The 17,644-nt window shown below is 38.2% G+C and overlaps 1 protein-coding gene across 2 annotated transcripts in view; it reads right to left on the bottom strand.

Annotated features, from left to right (window-relative positions):
• SLC9A9 (solute carrier family 9 member A9) overlaps window positions 1–17,644 on the bottom strand; it is a 579,933-nt gene that overhangs the window by 217,642 nt on the left and 344,647 nt on the right. For both annotated transcript variants that reach the window (XM_032258640.1, XM_032258631.1), the window contains exon 11: window positions 16,838–16,949. In XM_032258640.1, the coding sequence (XP_032114531.1) occupies window positions 16,838–16,949 (112 nt within the window). The remainder of the gene's footprint in view (window positions 1–16,837; window positions 16,950–17,644) is intronic.

Genomic DNA, 17,644 nt, shown 5'->3' with positions numbered 1-17,644 from the left:
TATTTTTAGTAGAGACGGGGTTTCACCATGTTGACCAGGATGGTCTCCATCTCTTGACCTCGTGATCCACCCGCCTCGGCCTCCCAAAGTGCTGGGATTACAGGCGTGAGCCACCGCGCCTGGTCTAACTTCTGTGTATTTTTATGTAAAGTGAAGTTTGTTTTTGGAAGCCCTGGGTAGCCAGAAAGGGTAATTGTAAATGGGATTAGCTCTGTCACAACTCTGAAGTCAACAAGCATAGATGCCTCTGGCTTTGGAAGTTTATTTTTATGTGGGTGAGGTGGATGCGATAGTAAACTGTGGAATAATCAGAATAATCCTCATTACTAGCTGAAATCTTCAACAGAGAGTTTCAAGAGAAAAGCTAACATAGATCAGAAGGAAGTCAACATTCTGTAAGTAGTACCTAACTTGTGAGCAACTGTGTTTCAAAGGTCAATTTATAACTTTTCTGTTTAGATGAGTGGTTTATTAACTGGAGTGATTTTGACCCTTACAGAATATATGGCACTGTCTGGAGATATTTCTCATTGTCCACAAAGTGGGGGAGAGGAGCAGGAGGCGAAGGTGCTACTATTATGTAGTTGGTAGAAGGCAAGAATGCTGTTAAACATTCTGCAATGTACAAGATAGTCTCCACAACAAAGAATTATCAGTTCCAAATGTCAATCATTGCTGGGGTTGAGGAAACCTAGCGTAGATTTCCAACTTGGATCTGGAATTGCTTTTTCGCATATGACATTGTAAATGATGACAATGTTCCTCCTACAGAGGGCTGTTTTGGCAAATTTGGCTATCTATCCACCAAAATCTATTCTTATATGGTCCACGATATGCTGTTATAACTGCATAAATTATATTTTCTGGCAGCTCTTGCAGCTAGGTACACAGCCACAGCTGTACCTCGGTACAGCCAGTCTTACTGGTGACTGGCTCTTGCCAGTAAAATGAGAGCAGAAATGATGTGTGTTACTTCTGGTCCCAGGCTTTTAAGCAGCAGCTTCCTATCCTCGGCATTGTTTCTCCTTCAGCTGCATGTACACCATGAAGTGGTTCCCAAATGTTAGCTGTATCAGAATCACCTGGAGGGCTTGTTCAACCCCCCCAGATTGAGGGCTCTATTCTGAGAGTGTCTGACTCAGGAGGTTCATGGTAGGTCTGAGAAGCTGCATTTCTGACAAGCTGCCAGGTGATGCCAAGACTGCAGCTCCATGGCCCACACTTCTAGAATCCTTGCCTTAGGGAGTTGTGAAGGCATAAGATGGAAGCAGCCTTGTTATATCTGAATCACCCTCTGGAGGAAAGGCATCCCTTAACCCCACCCAGTTCTATGTTAACATCAACCCTGGCCTGTGACATGAGCTAGAAAGCAATGGCTACTGTGATTAAACAGTTGAATTTTGGGAGTCTGTGTGTCACAGAAGCTTACATTATCCTATGGGTCCGCATCTACCTATGTTGTGTCTCTGTAGAATCACAGAATATGTTTTAACAGCTGAGGAAATAGGTGCTGGGGGAATACCTATCGCAGGTTATCCCTATTGGCTAACCTTTGACAAAGCTCTAAAATCATAGTTACAGTAAGAATGTGAGTTCTAAGGACAGATGAAGAAAGTTTCCTTCCGCTTCCCTAGGCAAAAGATCAATCCTAGGCAATGTTTCGGAGCGAGTGTTCAGCCTCTTGTCTTGTCTACTCCCTAACTTTCTCTGCCTTTCTCTTGCTCTAGCTCTGCGCCTTTCTCCAGCATCACTGGCACTTGGCGCCTTCATTTGGCTCCGAGTTCTCCCTAAGCCACCCTAATCTAAAGTGATATGTTTCTGACTCTCCAGCGGAAACTTCCATCTTTTTGGGCAGCCAGAATGAGCTTTGTGCCAGGAAGAAGGCAATGGGAAGAAATCTTTTGAGGAAGGACAGCTCACAGTCCGGCCTGGGAGGGCTGCATTTTAAATACTCGTTAACACGTGTTTTCACGTTGACTTGTGGAATTTAAAACAGCTTCAAGAAAGTGCAGTGAAATGTTTGAGCCACTGTAGAAAAGGTAGCAAGGGTGACCAGGTTCCTGCAAAAGGAGGGAAAGCCTGTGAATGACAGGCAGGGCACACACTTGCCCTGGAGTCTCCTCTTTCCCTCACATTGGAACCCCTAGTCCTCAAAGGTGCTTCTGGAGAAGTCTTCCCAGAGGAGTCAGCAGGAGGCTGGGAGGTGGGGCTGGGACCCTCTCACAGAGGCTTGGTCAGTCTGGCAAGGACTTGGCTGACGAAGCGGCATTTGAACCTCTCCAATATATCAGAACTAATGCTGAAAATTCTTAAGTTCCTTAATGACCTCATGGATGGATACTCAGCACAAGGGATTTTAAAATGTAACTGCTTCTTGCTCATTTGCACATATAATTTATTTGAGTCAATCTTATTGACTGCTTTTGAACTCTGTCCACAAAACCTGAGGGCAGAGTTAGAGGGATTTGTGCCTGGCACAGACAGACTAATTTTTCGAACATGGTTTGCTTGTGTTAATAGTTTTCTAAGGTTTTGTTTACCCAATGCCAACACAAGCAAGCAGTTAATAAGTAAATTCGGGCAGTGTACAGGGAAAATAACACAGTCCATTTGTTAGCCTCTGTGGACATGTTAATTTGGTTAAAACTATCAGATTTGTGATATCTGCGACACTTAGGCTATCCTAAAAATTTAAATATATACAGAAGGATCCTGAACACAGGGAAAGGTGACACGCATTCTGGAGTCTCCTTTTATTATTCAGTTCTGTCAGGGGCTGGCATGCTCCTGTTGGCTGCACCACCTGAACACATAGGATGGTCTGATTATCCACAAGACCTTGCTACTGTCTCACATTCAATAAATGTCTAAGTAGATTGTGACAATTTATATGTGTCAACCTGTCAGGGATGGGGGGTTCAATATATTTTCCTTATAGCAACTAGTATTTTGAGTCACAACTTTATTTATTTATTTATTTTTAGAGACAGGGTCCCACTCTTGCCCAGGCTGGAGTGTGGTGGTGTGACTATAGTTCACTGCAGCCTCTTGCTCCTGGGCTCAAGTGGTCTTCCTACCTCAGCCTCCTGAGTAGCTGGGACTATAGGTGAGCACCGCCTCCGCTGCCTAATTAAAAAAATTTTTTTTTGTAGAGATGGGGTCTTGTTATGTTGCCCAGGCTGGTCTCAAACTCCTGGCCTCAAGTGATCCACCTGCCTCAGCCTCCAGAAGTGCTGGGATTATAGGCCTGAGCCACCATGCCAGGCTCGAGTTACCTGTTTTGCTTCATGTATTAATGTTAGGAGTAAGCCACTGCTGGAACTAAAAGTAAAATAACAACGACTGTCCTTAAATGGAGGGAGGGGAGCAGGAGCCCTGGGCCTTTGTCTTCTACAGGGATGTCCCTAGCCCTAAGCTATTGCCTCAGACTGACCTCAGCAGCTATTTGACAGTCAAACTGTCAGCTCTGGTGGTTAAAGAAAGTAAAAGAGGCTGGGCTTGGTGGCCCACACCTGTAATCCTAGCACTTTGGGGGACTGAGACAGACAGACCACAAGGTCAGGAGTTCGAGACCAGCCTGGCCAAGATGGTAAAACGCCATCTCTACTAAAAATACAAAAACTAGCTGGGTGTGGTGGTGCATGCCTGTGGTTCCCAGCTACTCGGGAGGCTGAGGCAGAAGAATCACTTGAACCCAGTAGGCGGAGGCTGCAGTAGTTGAGATCACACCACTTCACTCCAGCCTGGGCAGCAAAGTGAGACTCCATCTCAAAAAAAAAAAAAAAAAAAAAGAAAAGAAAGTAAAATAAACTCCCATTTTGAATGTTTCCTAGGTGGCAGTCCCTGTGCCAGGCATATTTTAAATATAGATTCTATTTTGGTTTTCAACACTGACCATCTAAGGTTAAGTATTAGTATCTCCATTTTACAGCCTAGAGCTCTGAGGTTTGGACAGGATTAATCACACAGTTCCAGGTGGCCAAGCCAGCTTCAAAGCCTGAGTTCATTGTACTTCATCAAAACAGTAGTTCCTATCTAAAAAATATTGTGCTGTGCCAAATAGCAAAACCTAATTGGCTACTTAAAAATGCAAGAGCAAGTAATTTTTATTGTAAATTTATTTTGGAGCTAAGTGTAGAATGATAATGCTTGGACTTAGGAGAAAACAAGTATATGGGGCAGGCCACAGTTCTAAGCTATTTCTCAGACATTCTGAATTCATCATAATCACATAACCTTTACTTAGCAATGGAAACTGTGAGGACTTAATGGGATCTGCAATTCATATGGGTCTACTACACTTGTCTGCTTTGTCACAGCAATGCTGCTTGTGGTTATTCATTATCCAAGATGATTTTCCCTTGTGATTGCTTGACACAGTTGTTAAATCATTATTTGTGGCTCATTTCCTGCATAAGCTAGTTAACCCTGTCCTGTTTGGAGACCTCAGAAAACCTACTCCCATTGCTTTGGTCACTGATGCTTGCTCCAAACTGCATGGGGCCTCACCTGGGTGAGACGGAGGCTTGGTGGAAGTTTATTTTCTCAAATGGAGAAAGTTCTGACCCTCTGCCCTATTAGCTTGTTAGTGGCCTTGTACTGGTAAGGAAGAGGCAGTGACATAATTAATGACACAAATATGCCTGGGGTAGGAAGGAGATGTAGCACGGGAAGGTGAGAGAACGTTGGACTCTGGGTATAGGGGCTGCAAAGAGGTAGCCTTGGAAGAAGAATTCCTGACAGTGTGATAGTGTCAAATGGGCTAAATGAAAGGAGGGAAGGAAAGAAAAGTCTAGTTTTTAGAGGGGCTCAGACTCTCACCTAACTCTTGTAGATAACATCTAAGGAAATCTTTTTCCTAGCTGAAGTTGAGTTTAGCTTGATTCTTGACTGCCTGAAACGTATAATTTTAGTTGGGTATATCACTCATTCACGTATTTATATACCAAATATCTGTAGAAGGCTACTCACCACCAAGTAGCATGCTGGGTGCTGAGGTATAGAGATAGGCATTTTGTCTTCACTAAGCTTCTAGTCTAGAATGAATACAGGCAGGCAAACCAAAAATCCTGGTACAGAGTGCTGACTACTAAGTGGGGAAAGGTATTGGGTGCTATGGAAACAGATGAGAGGAACACAACCCAGACCAGAGAAGCTACAAGGGCTTCTTATCAGAAGAGATGTCTAAACTGAGATCCAAAGAATAAAACAAGGCTGACCACAGTGGCTCATGCTTGTAATCCCAGCACTTTGGGAGGCTGAGACGGGCGTTATCACAAGGTCAGGAGTTCAAGACCATCCTGGCTAACATGGTGAAACTCTGTCTGTACTAAATATACAAAAAATGGGAAAAAAAATTAGCTGGGCATGGCTGTAGTCCAGCTACTTGGGAGGCTGAGGCAGGAGAATCACTTGAATGCGGGAGGCTGAGGTTGCAGTGAGCCAAGATCGCACCACTGTACTCCAGCCTGGGTAACACAGCAAGACTCTGTCTCAATTAAAAAAAAAGTAAAGCAAATCAATGAGTAAGATAGTGAGTGTGGGTGGATGTGGAAAGGGTTCCAGGCAGAAGGACAGCCTGAGTGAACAGGGAGAAAGACCTTAGCATGCTGAAGGAACTGCAAGAAATTCAATAACTAGATAAGCAGCATTGTGCTGATCAGATGGCAAATGGAAGAGCAGGAGGCAAGGCTAACATCTAGGAGGGTCTAAAGCCAAACAGAATGAGGTGGGAGAAATGTATTGAAGAGAGAGGTTCAGAAGAAAAACCATGAACTGTGATTACGTTCTGAAAGATGCTTCTCAAACTTCCATATGCACGCGAACTACCTGGGGATCTTATTAGAATGCAGATTTGGATTCAGTGTTTCTAATAAGCTTCTAAGGGACCAAACTTTTGGATATCAAGGATCAAGACAGCATGGAAGTGTCCCCTTTACATGGGGACTGGTAATTATTGTGGGACAGTTCTTGTAGCTTAATGGAGTTCCACATTGGGATTTCAGTATCTTCTTGAAAGTGCAGCAGAAGTCAATGAATTTGAGAAGCAGTGTTCTCTGATGTATGATCTGGCTCCTACAACCTTCCCAAGTGCTTTCCTAAACTCTCTCCTGGTTAGAGAAGCTCAGCAGCTCTGCACCATGACTCGAGCACAGAAGTTCACAGTATCCAAGTAACAGTGCTTTCAGGAAGGCTGCCAGGGTTCAGTTGGGCTTGGCATTTCCCCTCCTTCCAGCAACTCCTGGCTCTTATTTAGTTTTAAATTAAATAAAAATTGCAGCACATAGATTTGAATGAAAACAAGTGACCTGATCTTTGTAATATGCACCACATCAATAGGGAAGCTAATTTGTGCAAAGCACATCTCCTCCTTTAATATAAACAACAGAGCACTGCCTCTTTGGTTTCAAGGGAACTGAGAGCTGAGGCGGAGCTGTTCACTCGTGGCATTAACTAGGGCTGTGCCCAAGGGCAACAGGAACAGTTTCAGGGGAGCTTAGCATTCCTCTTAAGCCGTTTGTGCTGGGTGTCACACGATATACCAGAGCAGTTATGACCTCCTGGCCTTGAATTTAAACAAGGTCTTAAAAATGTCTCAGGGTTCGCTCCCCCAATCAACTCTTGGAGATACCAAGATCAGAATTTGCATTATTAAAAACTTCTCAAGACAGAGGAGACAGAATCCTGACCTTAATACCCATGTGGCATTTTCATGTTCCAAGGTGTCATGTGTGTAGATGATTAGTCTACAGAAAATAAGTCAGGTGGGATTCATGCTAGGTGAGAAATTCAGTGTGGACATTCAACTAAATGAAGTGACTGTCAAGTGACCCTGACAGTTACTTCAGTTTCACTGGCTCTAGAGGTAATGGGTAGAGGTGGGGGTGGAGGGTGGCAGTGGGGTCATCCATGAATAATGTGAGCTTTACTTAAAAACATTACTGAACTGGAGCCATCTACACAGCTTCAAGCCCTTGCTTCAATGCTCACTAAAGGCCATTCTCACTACCAGGAGATGAGTCAGAGGTAGCTGAGTCTTTCTTAAACCCTCCCCTCCAGGTGCCTCCACATTTGGAGGCAGGTCTGCCTCAGGTTTTGTGGGACCCGAAGTTTATACATTTTGAGGCATTCTTTAAGAAAAATAATACAAAATATCTTACCTATGCAAACTTTATATGCTTATCAGAACACATTGCTAGGGCCCTTCTCGGGAGCTTGGAAAGGGCCACGTGAAAAGTATCCTGAAGCTTAAGTTTATTAACTTCACAGAGAATCCACTTCTGCTTGGAAGGCTTCTCCTGCCCAGCACCAAAAAGGCATTAAGAAGTTAAGGGTAATGATAATGAAAAAGCATTTATCATATGGTAGGTACCACTGACTAACACAGAAATTTTAGGTTCTTATTTGGTCTTTGAGCCCTCTCAGGTGTGCTGCCTTGCTGAACCAAACTTGAGCCAAACCCAGCTTTCTCTTAAGGGCAGGGCCCTCATCTTTGTCTTGTTCACACAAATACCTACCCAAGAGAGGCCATCAATCAATGTCTGCTGAATGAATGCATATCTGGATGACTGCGACTGAGGAAATATAGAAATAAATTCACACTCCTTTTTCAGATAGAGTGTCATTATTTACCTTCTCCAAAGAACTCTTTGCAAAGTGTTTTGAGCTATGTGAAGAAAGGCTTCATCTAAATTTATTCATGAAGCAGGCCAACTAGACTGTGTCAGAGGGCTACTAAAGTCATTCTCTTATTGGACGAAAAAATAGTTACAATTTTGAAACATTAAACTGTATTTAGAATCAAGTATTCTTTCAGTGGATTGGTTTTTTTTCTTGTGGGTTGAGCGGGTGTTGCTCTCACACACCTAGAAAAGGTGAGATAGTGTGTTGTTTCATCTATTTTGTTAACCTTCTCCTCTGGCTTAAGTTACCTTAAGTTGACCTTTTAAATGCTTTTTTTTCTGGGAAATATATTTAAAACTTTAGGACCTAAGTAATGTATGGCTATCAGAATTCATGCAGAAAATCAATGCTGAATCGGGAGAATTTTCTTCTGAAGAAAAATATCACGCTGTGTGTGATGACCTCACCTAATATGTCACCTGATACTTGATGGGAGTCAGTGGGTGCAGTGTAGATCCTCAGCCTATGGCTGGGAGGGGATGTTGTCCACATATTGGCTTTGTTGTGAACTGGAAGGGGGTCAGTTGCATGAGGGACATGTTAGACATGCTGGGGTTGGCCTGGATAGAAAAAGCATGATTTTGATTTAACAACAAAAGTTAAATCAAAATCATGACTTTGAAGGTAGATCTCATGACTTCGAAGGTAAATCTGAGGTTGTGTTATATAGATGAGAAGTTTCTAAGTTCAAAGTCAAGAGGCCTGGGTTCAACTCAGGGTTCAGAGATTGTGAGCAAGGTACCCAAACTCCCCATGTCTCATTGTTATTATTTTTTAATCTGTAAAAAGAGACCAACAATGGGATTCTGGGAACATGGCGGAGTAGGAAGCACCAGGAATTTGTTTCCCCATGTAGACAACTATTATACTGGCAGAATCTGTATGATGTAACTATTTTGAAATTCTGAAGTATATTGAAAGATTGCAACTTCTAGGGGAAGGCTTGGGAGGTAATTGTGGTTAATTTTGGTCAATTATAGTCCTTAGCACAGTAGCAGGTTTTCTATCCTTCACCCTTTAGCCCTGTAGCACGCAGCTGTGCAAGTGTTCCTGGAGCAGCTTGCAGTTTGCAGGAGCCAAGATGGGAAAAAAGGACTCTGTTCTCCACGTATAAAGAATCTGTGCTCTGATCACTGATGCTGGCTCTGATCAAAGAGATGCAGACAAAATCGCCACCATTGTTGTTGCACCTCCCCTCATTGGGGAGCTCCTCTCTTCTGGCTGAAGTGATTGCCAGGAGATTTAAAGGGCCAGCACCCTATTAATTTTTTCACCTTTGATTTTCCCTTTTTCTCCTTTTGGGGCCTGAAGTTAAAAATTAGGTCATTAAAAAATAACTGCGTAGTGACCTGAGATCATGCCAACAGAGCGAGATTCCATCAAAAAAAAAAAAAAAAAAACAACAAAAAAACAAAAAACACAACCAACCAACCAAACAAAAACCAAAAAACCTGCATATACAGAGGAATTAGGAAGTGACTTTGCAAGCCCAAGGAAACGCATGGGCTTAGAAAGGACCTGAGAAGACTTTATGTTTATACCTCGGGCTGATTCCCAGAACAGACACAGTCTACAACAACAAAATCAACAACAATAAACAAACAAAAAGAAACTTTCAAATCCAGCAAACGGAAAGGGAAAATTTGCTTTCCAGAGTTACCACAATATTAGGGTCAAATGTCAAGTTTTTAACAAAAAAATCACAAGGTATACAGAGAAACAGGAAAGTAAGGCCATTAAAATAATAAAAAAAAATAACAGAAAATATTCCTTAAAAAGACCTGATGGCAGATATACTAGATAAAGGCTTTTAAACAGACTTTAAAACAACTATCTTAAAGATGCTTGAAGAACTAGAAAGAAATTACGGAGAAAGTTAAAAAAAGGTATGTGAACAAAAAGGAAATACAAATAAAGAGATAGACATGAATATAAACACCCAAGAAGCTTCATGAACTCCAAGTACATGAGCTCAAAGATGTAGACTGAAACACTTTCAAACATTTTAAAGAATGTTGAAAGCGTCAAGAGAGAAGGGACTCACACATATAAGGGATCCCTAACAAGATTATCAGCAGACTTTTCATCAGAAACTTCGGAGGTCAGAACGCAGTAGGCTGACATAGTCAAAGTGAAAAAAAAAAAAAACAACAAAAAAACCAAAAAACCAAAAAAACACCTGTCAACCAAGATTTTTATATGTGGCAAAATTGTTCTTCAAAAGTGAGGGAGAATTTAAAGCATTCCTAAGTAAACAAAAGTTGAGGAGATTTCCTTACTATTGAACTTATCCTTAAAGAAATGCTCAAGAGAGTCCTGCAGGGTGAAATGAAAGAATACTAAGTAGTAAGTTGAGCCATATGAAGAAATAGAGAACTTAGTAAAGGTAAATACATGGGCAACTAGAAAGCTAGTATTATTTAAGAGATAAATACATTGAAAAATCATCAGTATAAGAGCTAATATTATTATAACTTTGGTTTAAAACTCCACATTTTGTTTTCTACATAATTTAAGAGATTAATGTACATTAAAGAATTATTAGTTTGTATATTTGGGAATACAGTGTATAAAGATACAATTTTGTAACATCAACAGCCAAAGGGGTAGGAACAGAGTTATAAAAGGGGCAGAATTTTTGTATGTTTTTCATGTTAAGCTGGTATAAATTTAAATTAGAATGTTATAGCTTTAGGATCTTAAGTGTAATCTCCATGATAACCACAAAGAAAATAGCTATTGAATATACACAAAAGAAAGTAAGAAAGGAATTTAAACATTTCACTACAAAGAATCAACTAAACACAAAAGACGGTAGTACAGTAAATGAGGGAAAACAATGCTGTAAGATGTATAGAAAATATATTTCAAAATGACAGAACCTCTTTCTTGCCAGTAATTACTTCAAATGTAAATGTATTAAACATTCTAATCAAAAGACAAGTTTGGCAGAATGGATGAAAACATATGATTCAGCTATATGCTGTCTAAAGAGACTGATTTTAGGTCCAATGACACAAACAGATCAGAGTGAAACACTAGAAAAAGAGAAGAGGTTAGCTATACTAATATCATACAAATAGATTTTAAGTCAAAAAGTTTACAAAAGACAAAGATTAAAAGTTTCAGTACAGCAAGAAGATATAACAATTATAAACATTTACATACCTAATGACAGACATACCTAATAATGAAAAACTGACAAAATTGAATGGAGAAATAGACAATTCTACAATAATAGTTGGAGACTTAGGTGGACGACTCTCAACAATGAATATAATAACCAAATAGAATATAAGGGAACAGTAAACTTAAACAGTATGATAAACCAACTAGATCTAACAGGCATATACAGAACACTCTACCCAATGACAACAACATACATATTGTTCTCAAGTGCACATGAAACATTTTCCACGACAGACCATACATTAGGCCACACATTAAGACTCCCTAACAGATTTAAAAAGACAGGACCACAGTGGAAGTTAGAAATCAACAACAGATGTAAAACTGGAAAATTCACGCTTTTATGGAAATTAAATAACATGCTTTTAAATAATCAATGGATCAAGAAGAAAATCAGAAGAAAATTTAGAAAACGCTAAGAGATGAACGCAAAGAAAAACACAACATACCAAAACTTACAAGGCATAGTGAAAACAGTGCTAAGACTTACTTTAAACATGTTAAAAAACAAGACTGACCTCAAATCAAAAACTCGACAACCTAACTTGACAACTTAAACTAGAAAAAAAAAAATTAAACCCAAAGCTAGAAGAAAGGAAATAATAAAGATTAGAGATAAATGACATAGAGAATAGAAAAATGATGGAAAAAGTAAATGAAACAAAAAAATGGTTCTTTGAAAAAATCGACAAAATTGACAAACCTTTAACTAGATGGACTAAGAAAAAAGAGAGAAGACTCAAGTTATTAAAATTAGAAATAATAATGATGATTTCACTACCAATTATAGAGAAATAACAAGAATTAGAGGATAACAATAAGAGAGTACTATGAATAAATTTATGCTAACAAATTGAATAACGTAGATGAAATGGATACCTTCCTAGAAATACAAAGCTTACCAAGATTAAAGCATGAAGAAATGAAAAAATTGAATTAGACTTACAACTAACAAGAAGACTCAATCAGTAATCAAAAATCTCACAGAGAAAGGCTCTGGACTTCATGGCTTTACAGGTGATTTCTATCAAACATTAAAGAAAAACTAATACCAATCCTTCACAAACTTTTCCAAAAACTTGAAGAGAAGGAAGCACTTCCTAACTCATTCTATAAAGCCAGCATTACTCTGATATCAAAGTCAGAGAAAGACATAATAAGAAAACCACAGACTGGTATTCCTTCTGAACATGAACTGAAAATTCTTGACAAAATACTAGCAAATTGAATTCAGCAGCAAATTAAAAGGACTATATACCATGACCAAGTGAGATTTGTTTTTGGAATGCAATGTTGTGTATAACACACAAAAATCAGTAAGTATAATATACCACATTAGCAGCATGAAGGAAAAAAGTATATGATCATCTCAATTGATACAGAAAATCATTTGATAAAATTTAACACTTATGATAAAAAATCAACTAGAAATAGAAGGAAACTATCTTAACATAATAAAAACTGTATATAAAAAAGCATAGCAAACATTATGCTCAATGATTAAAGACTATGGTCTTTTACTCTAAGGTCAGGAATAAGACAAAAATGTCCACTTTGACCACTTCTATTCAACATCATACTGGAAATTCTAGCCAGAGCAGTTAGTCATGAGAAAGAAAGAAAGGTATTCAACCTGAAAAAGTAAAAGGGAAATTATCTCTGTTTACAGATAATATAATTTTATATGTAGAATTTCCTAAAGATTTCACAAAAAAACCTGTTAAAGCTAATAAATCAATTCAGCAAAGTAGCAAGATATAAAGTCAACATGCAAAAATCAATTCCGTTTTTATACCCTCACAATGAACAATCTAAAAATGAAAGTATAAAAGAATTCCATTCACAATAGCATCAAAAATAATAAAATACTTAGGAATTAATTTAACCAAGGAGGTAAAGTACTTGTACAGTGAAAACTACAAAACATTACTGAAATAAAGTAAAGAAGAAATAAAAGGGATACACATCCTATGCTTATGGATTAGGAGACTTAATATTATTAAGATGTTAATACGACCCAAAGTAGTCTACAGATTCAATGCAGTCCCTATCAAAATCCTAATGGCATTTTTAAAGAAATAGAAAAACCTATTCTTAAATTAATACAGAATTTCAAGAGGCCCCAAATAATCAAAACCATCTTGAAAAAGCACAAAGCAGAAAGACTCATACTTCCAAATTTCAAAACTTACTATAAAGCTACAGTAATCAAAGCAATGTCAAATATCAAAATTAACTCAAAATGGATCAAATACTTAAATTTAAGGCTGAAAACTACAAAACTCTTAGGAAAAAAATAGTACAAAAATGACACAACATCAGATTTGGCAATAATTTCTTGGATAAGACTCAAAGGGCAGAGGCAACAAAAGAAAAAATAGACAAATTAAACTTCATGAAAATTTCAAAAAATATTGTACATCAAAATTCAATGTAAACAGAGTAAAAACACAGCTCATGGAATGGAAGAAGATATTTGCAAATTAAATGTTTGATAAAGGATCAGTATCCAAGAAATAGAAAACTCCTATAACTCAATGACAAAAGACCCCATTTTAAAAATGGGCTGAAGTCTTGAATAGACATTTCTCCAAAGAATATACACAAATGGCTAGCAACTCATGAAAAGATGCATAGCATCACTATTAATGAAGGAAATGCAAATCAAAAGAACAATGAGCTATACTTCATACCCATTAGGATGACTATCATAAGAAAAAATAAATAAAATGGTAAAGTTACTTGAAAACATAGTATGGCAGTTTCTCAAAACATTAAAAATAAAATTACTATTACTCTAAAAATGCCAGCAATTCTACTTCTGGGTATATATTGAAAAGAATTCACAGCCAGGTTTTGAAGAGGTGTTTGCGTACCCATGTGTACAGCAGCATTGTTCACAACAGCTAAAATGTGAAAGGAACCCAAGTGTCCATTGACAGATGAACAGATCAGTAAAATGTGATATATACATGCAATGAATATTATTCAGCCTTAAAAAGAAAGGAAATTTTATAATATGCTACAACATGAATGAACCTTGAGGATATCATGCTAAGTGAAATAAACCAATCACAAAAAGTCAAGTTCTATATGATTCCACTTATATGAAGCTCCTAAAGTAGTAAAAATCATAGAGACAGAAAGAATGGTGGCTGCCAGGAACTGGGAGGAGGCGAAATGAACTGTTCAGTGGGTACAGAGTTTCAGTTTTACAAGATGAAAAGAATTATGGAGATGGATGGTGGTGATGGTCGCACATTATGAATGTATTTATAACACTGAACTCTACTCTTAAAAATGGTTATGAGAAATTTTATGTTATGTGTATTTTACCATAATAAAAAAAACAATGAACAAAAGATAGACCAATAATACCTACCCTATCTTGCTGTGGCTATGGTCTCAAAACAGTGCCTATGAAAGGCCTTAGGAAGATATAAAGTGACTTTTGAGCATGGCATCAATGATTCCATTACATAACTATGTAACATTGCTATCTCTTCATTCGAAAGCTAAGAAAACAGCGTTTTAGTAAAAAATTCAGTGTTCTTTCCACCATGTAAAATAGTACTATCAATATTAACTTTTAATAAAAATGACATTAGAAATATAAAAAAGAAACTCAATCTCTCTGATGCTCAGATTCATTTCAATGTAAAAATTATATAAAACAAAAATCTAGTCAAATGCATAAAAGAAGTGCACATTGGCCCAAGATGATTGCACACTTGAGTTCAAGCTGCTAAGCTCTAACACCAGCAGATGACATGGATGCTCAATATGGAAGAATATGGGTGACATTCTCTGACATCAGAGTTGTATGTAGGCAGTTGTCCTGAAAACTTGGCATGGTGGTCTTTTAAATGATGGGAACTAGCTGACTGGCATTCTCATGAATTAAACTAATAATTTCAACCCTATTATGATAGGGTTATTGTTTTTCTTCCAGAGTAAGGATGCTTTGGAACAAGGCCAGATAGTAATATTTTAGGTTTTATGAACCATATGATTACATTTGGTTCACAACTCTGCCACTGTGGTGCAAAAACAGCCATAGACAATAAGTAAACAGAGGGGCTGGGCTGAGTTCCATCTTAATAATATTAACAACATAGCCATGGACCAGACTTGATTCAAGGGTTATAGTTTGCTGACTCCTGGCTTTAGAATATCATACAGATAAATTCTGGACATTCTCCTATCCCCTGGCTGTACACATCATATTATTGGCCTCTACCAGTTTTTAATGCAGTTCCAACCCTACAGCTAAACAAACTTAGTTCCAGAGCCTGGAGAAACCATCAAGCCAGGTGGCCATTTGGCCAGACACTTCACATCCTAACATGATTATCTAAGGCCTTACATTTTTCTCAAAGCATTCTTTGTTAAATAAAGCAATGTTTAAAATATAATATTGAGGCTTTGAAAATAAGCTGCTATTCTCCAGAGTAAAGTTACTGATGTTTTGATGGGAAAAAAGGAAAAGTGCTTTCCAACTCCCAGAAATGTTTTGAAAAAATACAACCCAATGCTGGCTTCCTATTTATGAGTGCTCAAATTTACCTTTTGCTTTCTCATAATAAAAGTCAACCCATTGTCAAAGTTTATTACTGTTCTAAGTCAAAAATCACCTACCCCTCCAACTTCTCACCTTCCTTCTCCAACTTCCTCTCTCTCTTACCCTAACATGTCTGGAAATGTTAGGAAGTACTGTCAGAGGCGTTCAGAAGGGCAAATTTAACTTTGGATCTCCATTTGTCTTTGAATCAATGACTCACTCTCAGCTTGGGAGCTGCCCCTTGTACCATACGGACCAGGCTAGAATGGCACTGAAGGCAAACAAGCTTTTTATTGCTTTCAGAAATGTGGATTTTGAGACACTTGGTTGGGTTTAGGTGGAATCTCACAGACCTGGGTTCAAGAATACTTCTGTTCTTGGCCAAGTTTCATAACCTTTTTGAGATCCTGAACCTCAGTTTCTTCATCTACAAAATGTGTTAATATTTACTTCACAGGATTAATTAAAATATAGTGAGTGGCAAATAGCAAGTATTGATAAATGTTCATTTCGCTCACATTTTCTATATGCCCCTATGTACTGTAAATTGTATTTGTTAATGTTGATAGCAAGTTTTTTTGTAAACTCTCACGTATGCGCCAATAACTGCCTCTGAGTATACTGTAAGTGTACAGCTACATAGGAATCATGTAAGGATCTCCGCAAAAGGTCTCTGAACAGGGAAAGACTGAAGGTAGGAAAATTAATTGACTAAAGAGAAACCATAATCCCCAGAGTTTTTCAAGGTCGGAAAATTCATTTGGTTTATTTTCTTTTGAAAAGGAGCCTTGAGGTGTGGCGTAAGTAATTAGGACACAAATGTCTTGAGAACAGAGACCTTGTCAGTTTCATCAATCCTTGTGCAGAATTCATTTCAGGCACCTGGTGAGTGCTCAATTAATATTTGTTTTCTCAACTAACAACGGAGCATACTTAGGCCTGATTTGCTTTTGTATTAACTGAGGGGAGTTTCTGGGGATTTGCATAAGGAAGGAGCAGGGATTTTATGGAGAGGGAACACTGGATAAGGGACATTGGATAAGAATTGCACCATTTACACGCTATTTACCGTGAGCATACAATTTATGAAATTAAAATTCAAATTTTTCAGTATGATCTGAACTGGATCAGGGGAAAGTCTAATGTCCATTCTAGGCCAGTTTCTGACCAAATATGATACCTTGAAGCTATACTAACAAGATTCCCTTTAATTTCATTTGCCACCACTTCGAAAGAGAAATCCTGCTCTTCCTCAGAACTTACGGAGAATCAGCATGGTATTAGGTACAACGGGGTAAAGAAAAGTTGTGTCCCCACAAGGGTTCTAAATCTCCTCAAGATTTCTCACGTTCTGTAAAAGTGTGAGAGAACCAGCAGCACGAACACATAATATAGTTCACATACCTGAAAACATCATCATATGCTGAAAGTTCCAGGGGATCTTCTGTTTTCGGCCCAGATTCAGGAGGAAGGAGAGGGGATAAATGTTGCAGGCTCTGGCAACAAAAATTGCTAGCTATAGATAAGCACAGGGAAACATTGAGGAAAATATTGCTGCAATGATGGCTGAATCTTGAGCTTGAATATTATGTCCTTAAGCTTCTCTGCATTATGACCCAAAAAACCAGAAATAAACATATCAATTCACATTTGTCCAGTTTGCTTCCAAAATTTGTATTTCAATGCCAATTTATTTCCAGAAATAATAGAGAACTCTGCCTTTCTTTGATACTTGCTTTAAAATTGTTAGCCCAACGCCATTTCAATCACTGTAAATTTTCTAATCACATTTATATTGCTGATGACTGACTATCCTCAATTCTGCTGTAAAATGTGAGGTAGAGACCGTTCAGATACTGTGGGATTATCCTCCCAAATGGCAATTTAGAACGTATAAATGTGATTCTGTTCATGTTTACCATCTTGCTTCTTACCAGTTTATATTCCCTATATCTAGCAAGCTTTGCATACCTTTTTCTTTTGATGAATTAATTTTGAGAGGAATTACCTGTCTAATTACATAACTGTTGCTTTCCATGGCAATTTACTAAAAATCAAAGTTTTATAAATAAAAATCTTTGAAAATATTGGTGCTGTTCATCTTTCCCTTTTTGTTGTCTTTGACTCCTTCCCAGATGGGCTATTCAGGTTTGTCCTCAATGGGACGGAGTTATTTAGGAAGAGATAGCTTCCTTTTAAATTACAGGTTTT

Source organism: Sapajus apella, unplaced genomic scaffold (assembly GCF_009761245.1).
Source record: "Sapajus apella isolate SASKATOON/1434 unplaced genomic scaffold, GSC_monkey_1.0 scaffold4, whole genome shotgun sequence".
Taxonomy (NCBI): Eukaryota; Metazoa; Chordata; class Mammalia; order Primates; family Cebidae; genus Sapajus; species Sapajus apella.
This window is presented reverse-complemented; position numbering and strand designations above follow the sequence as displayed.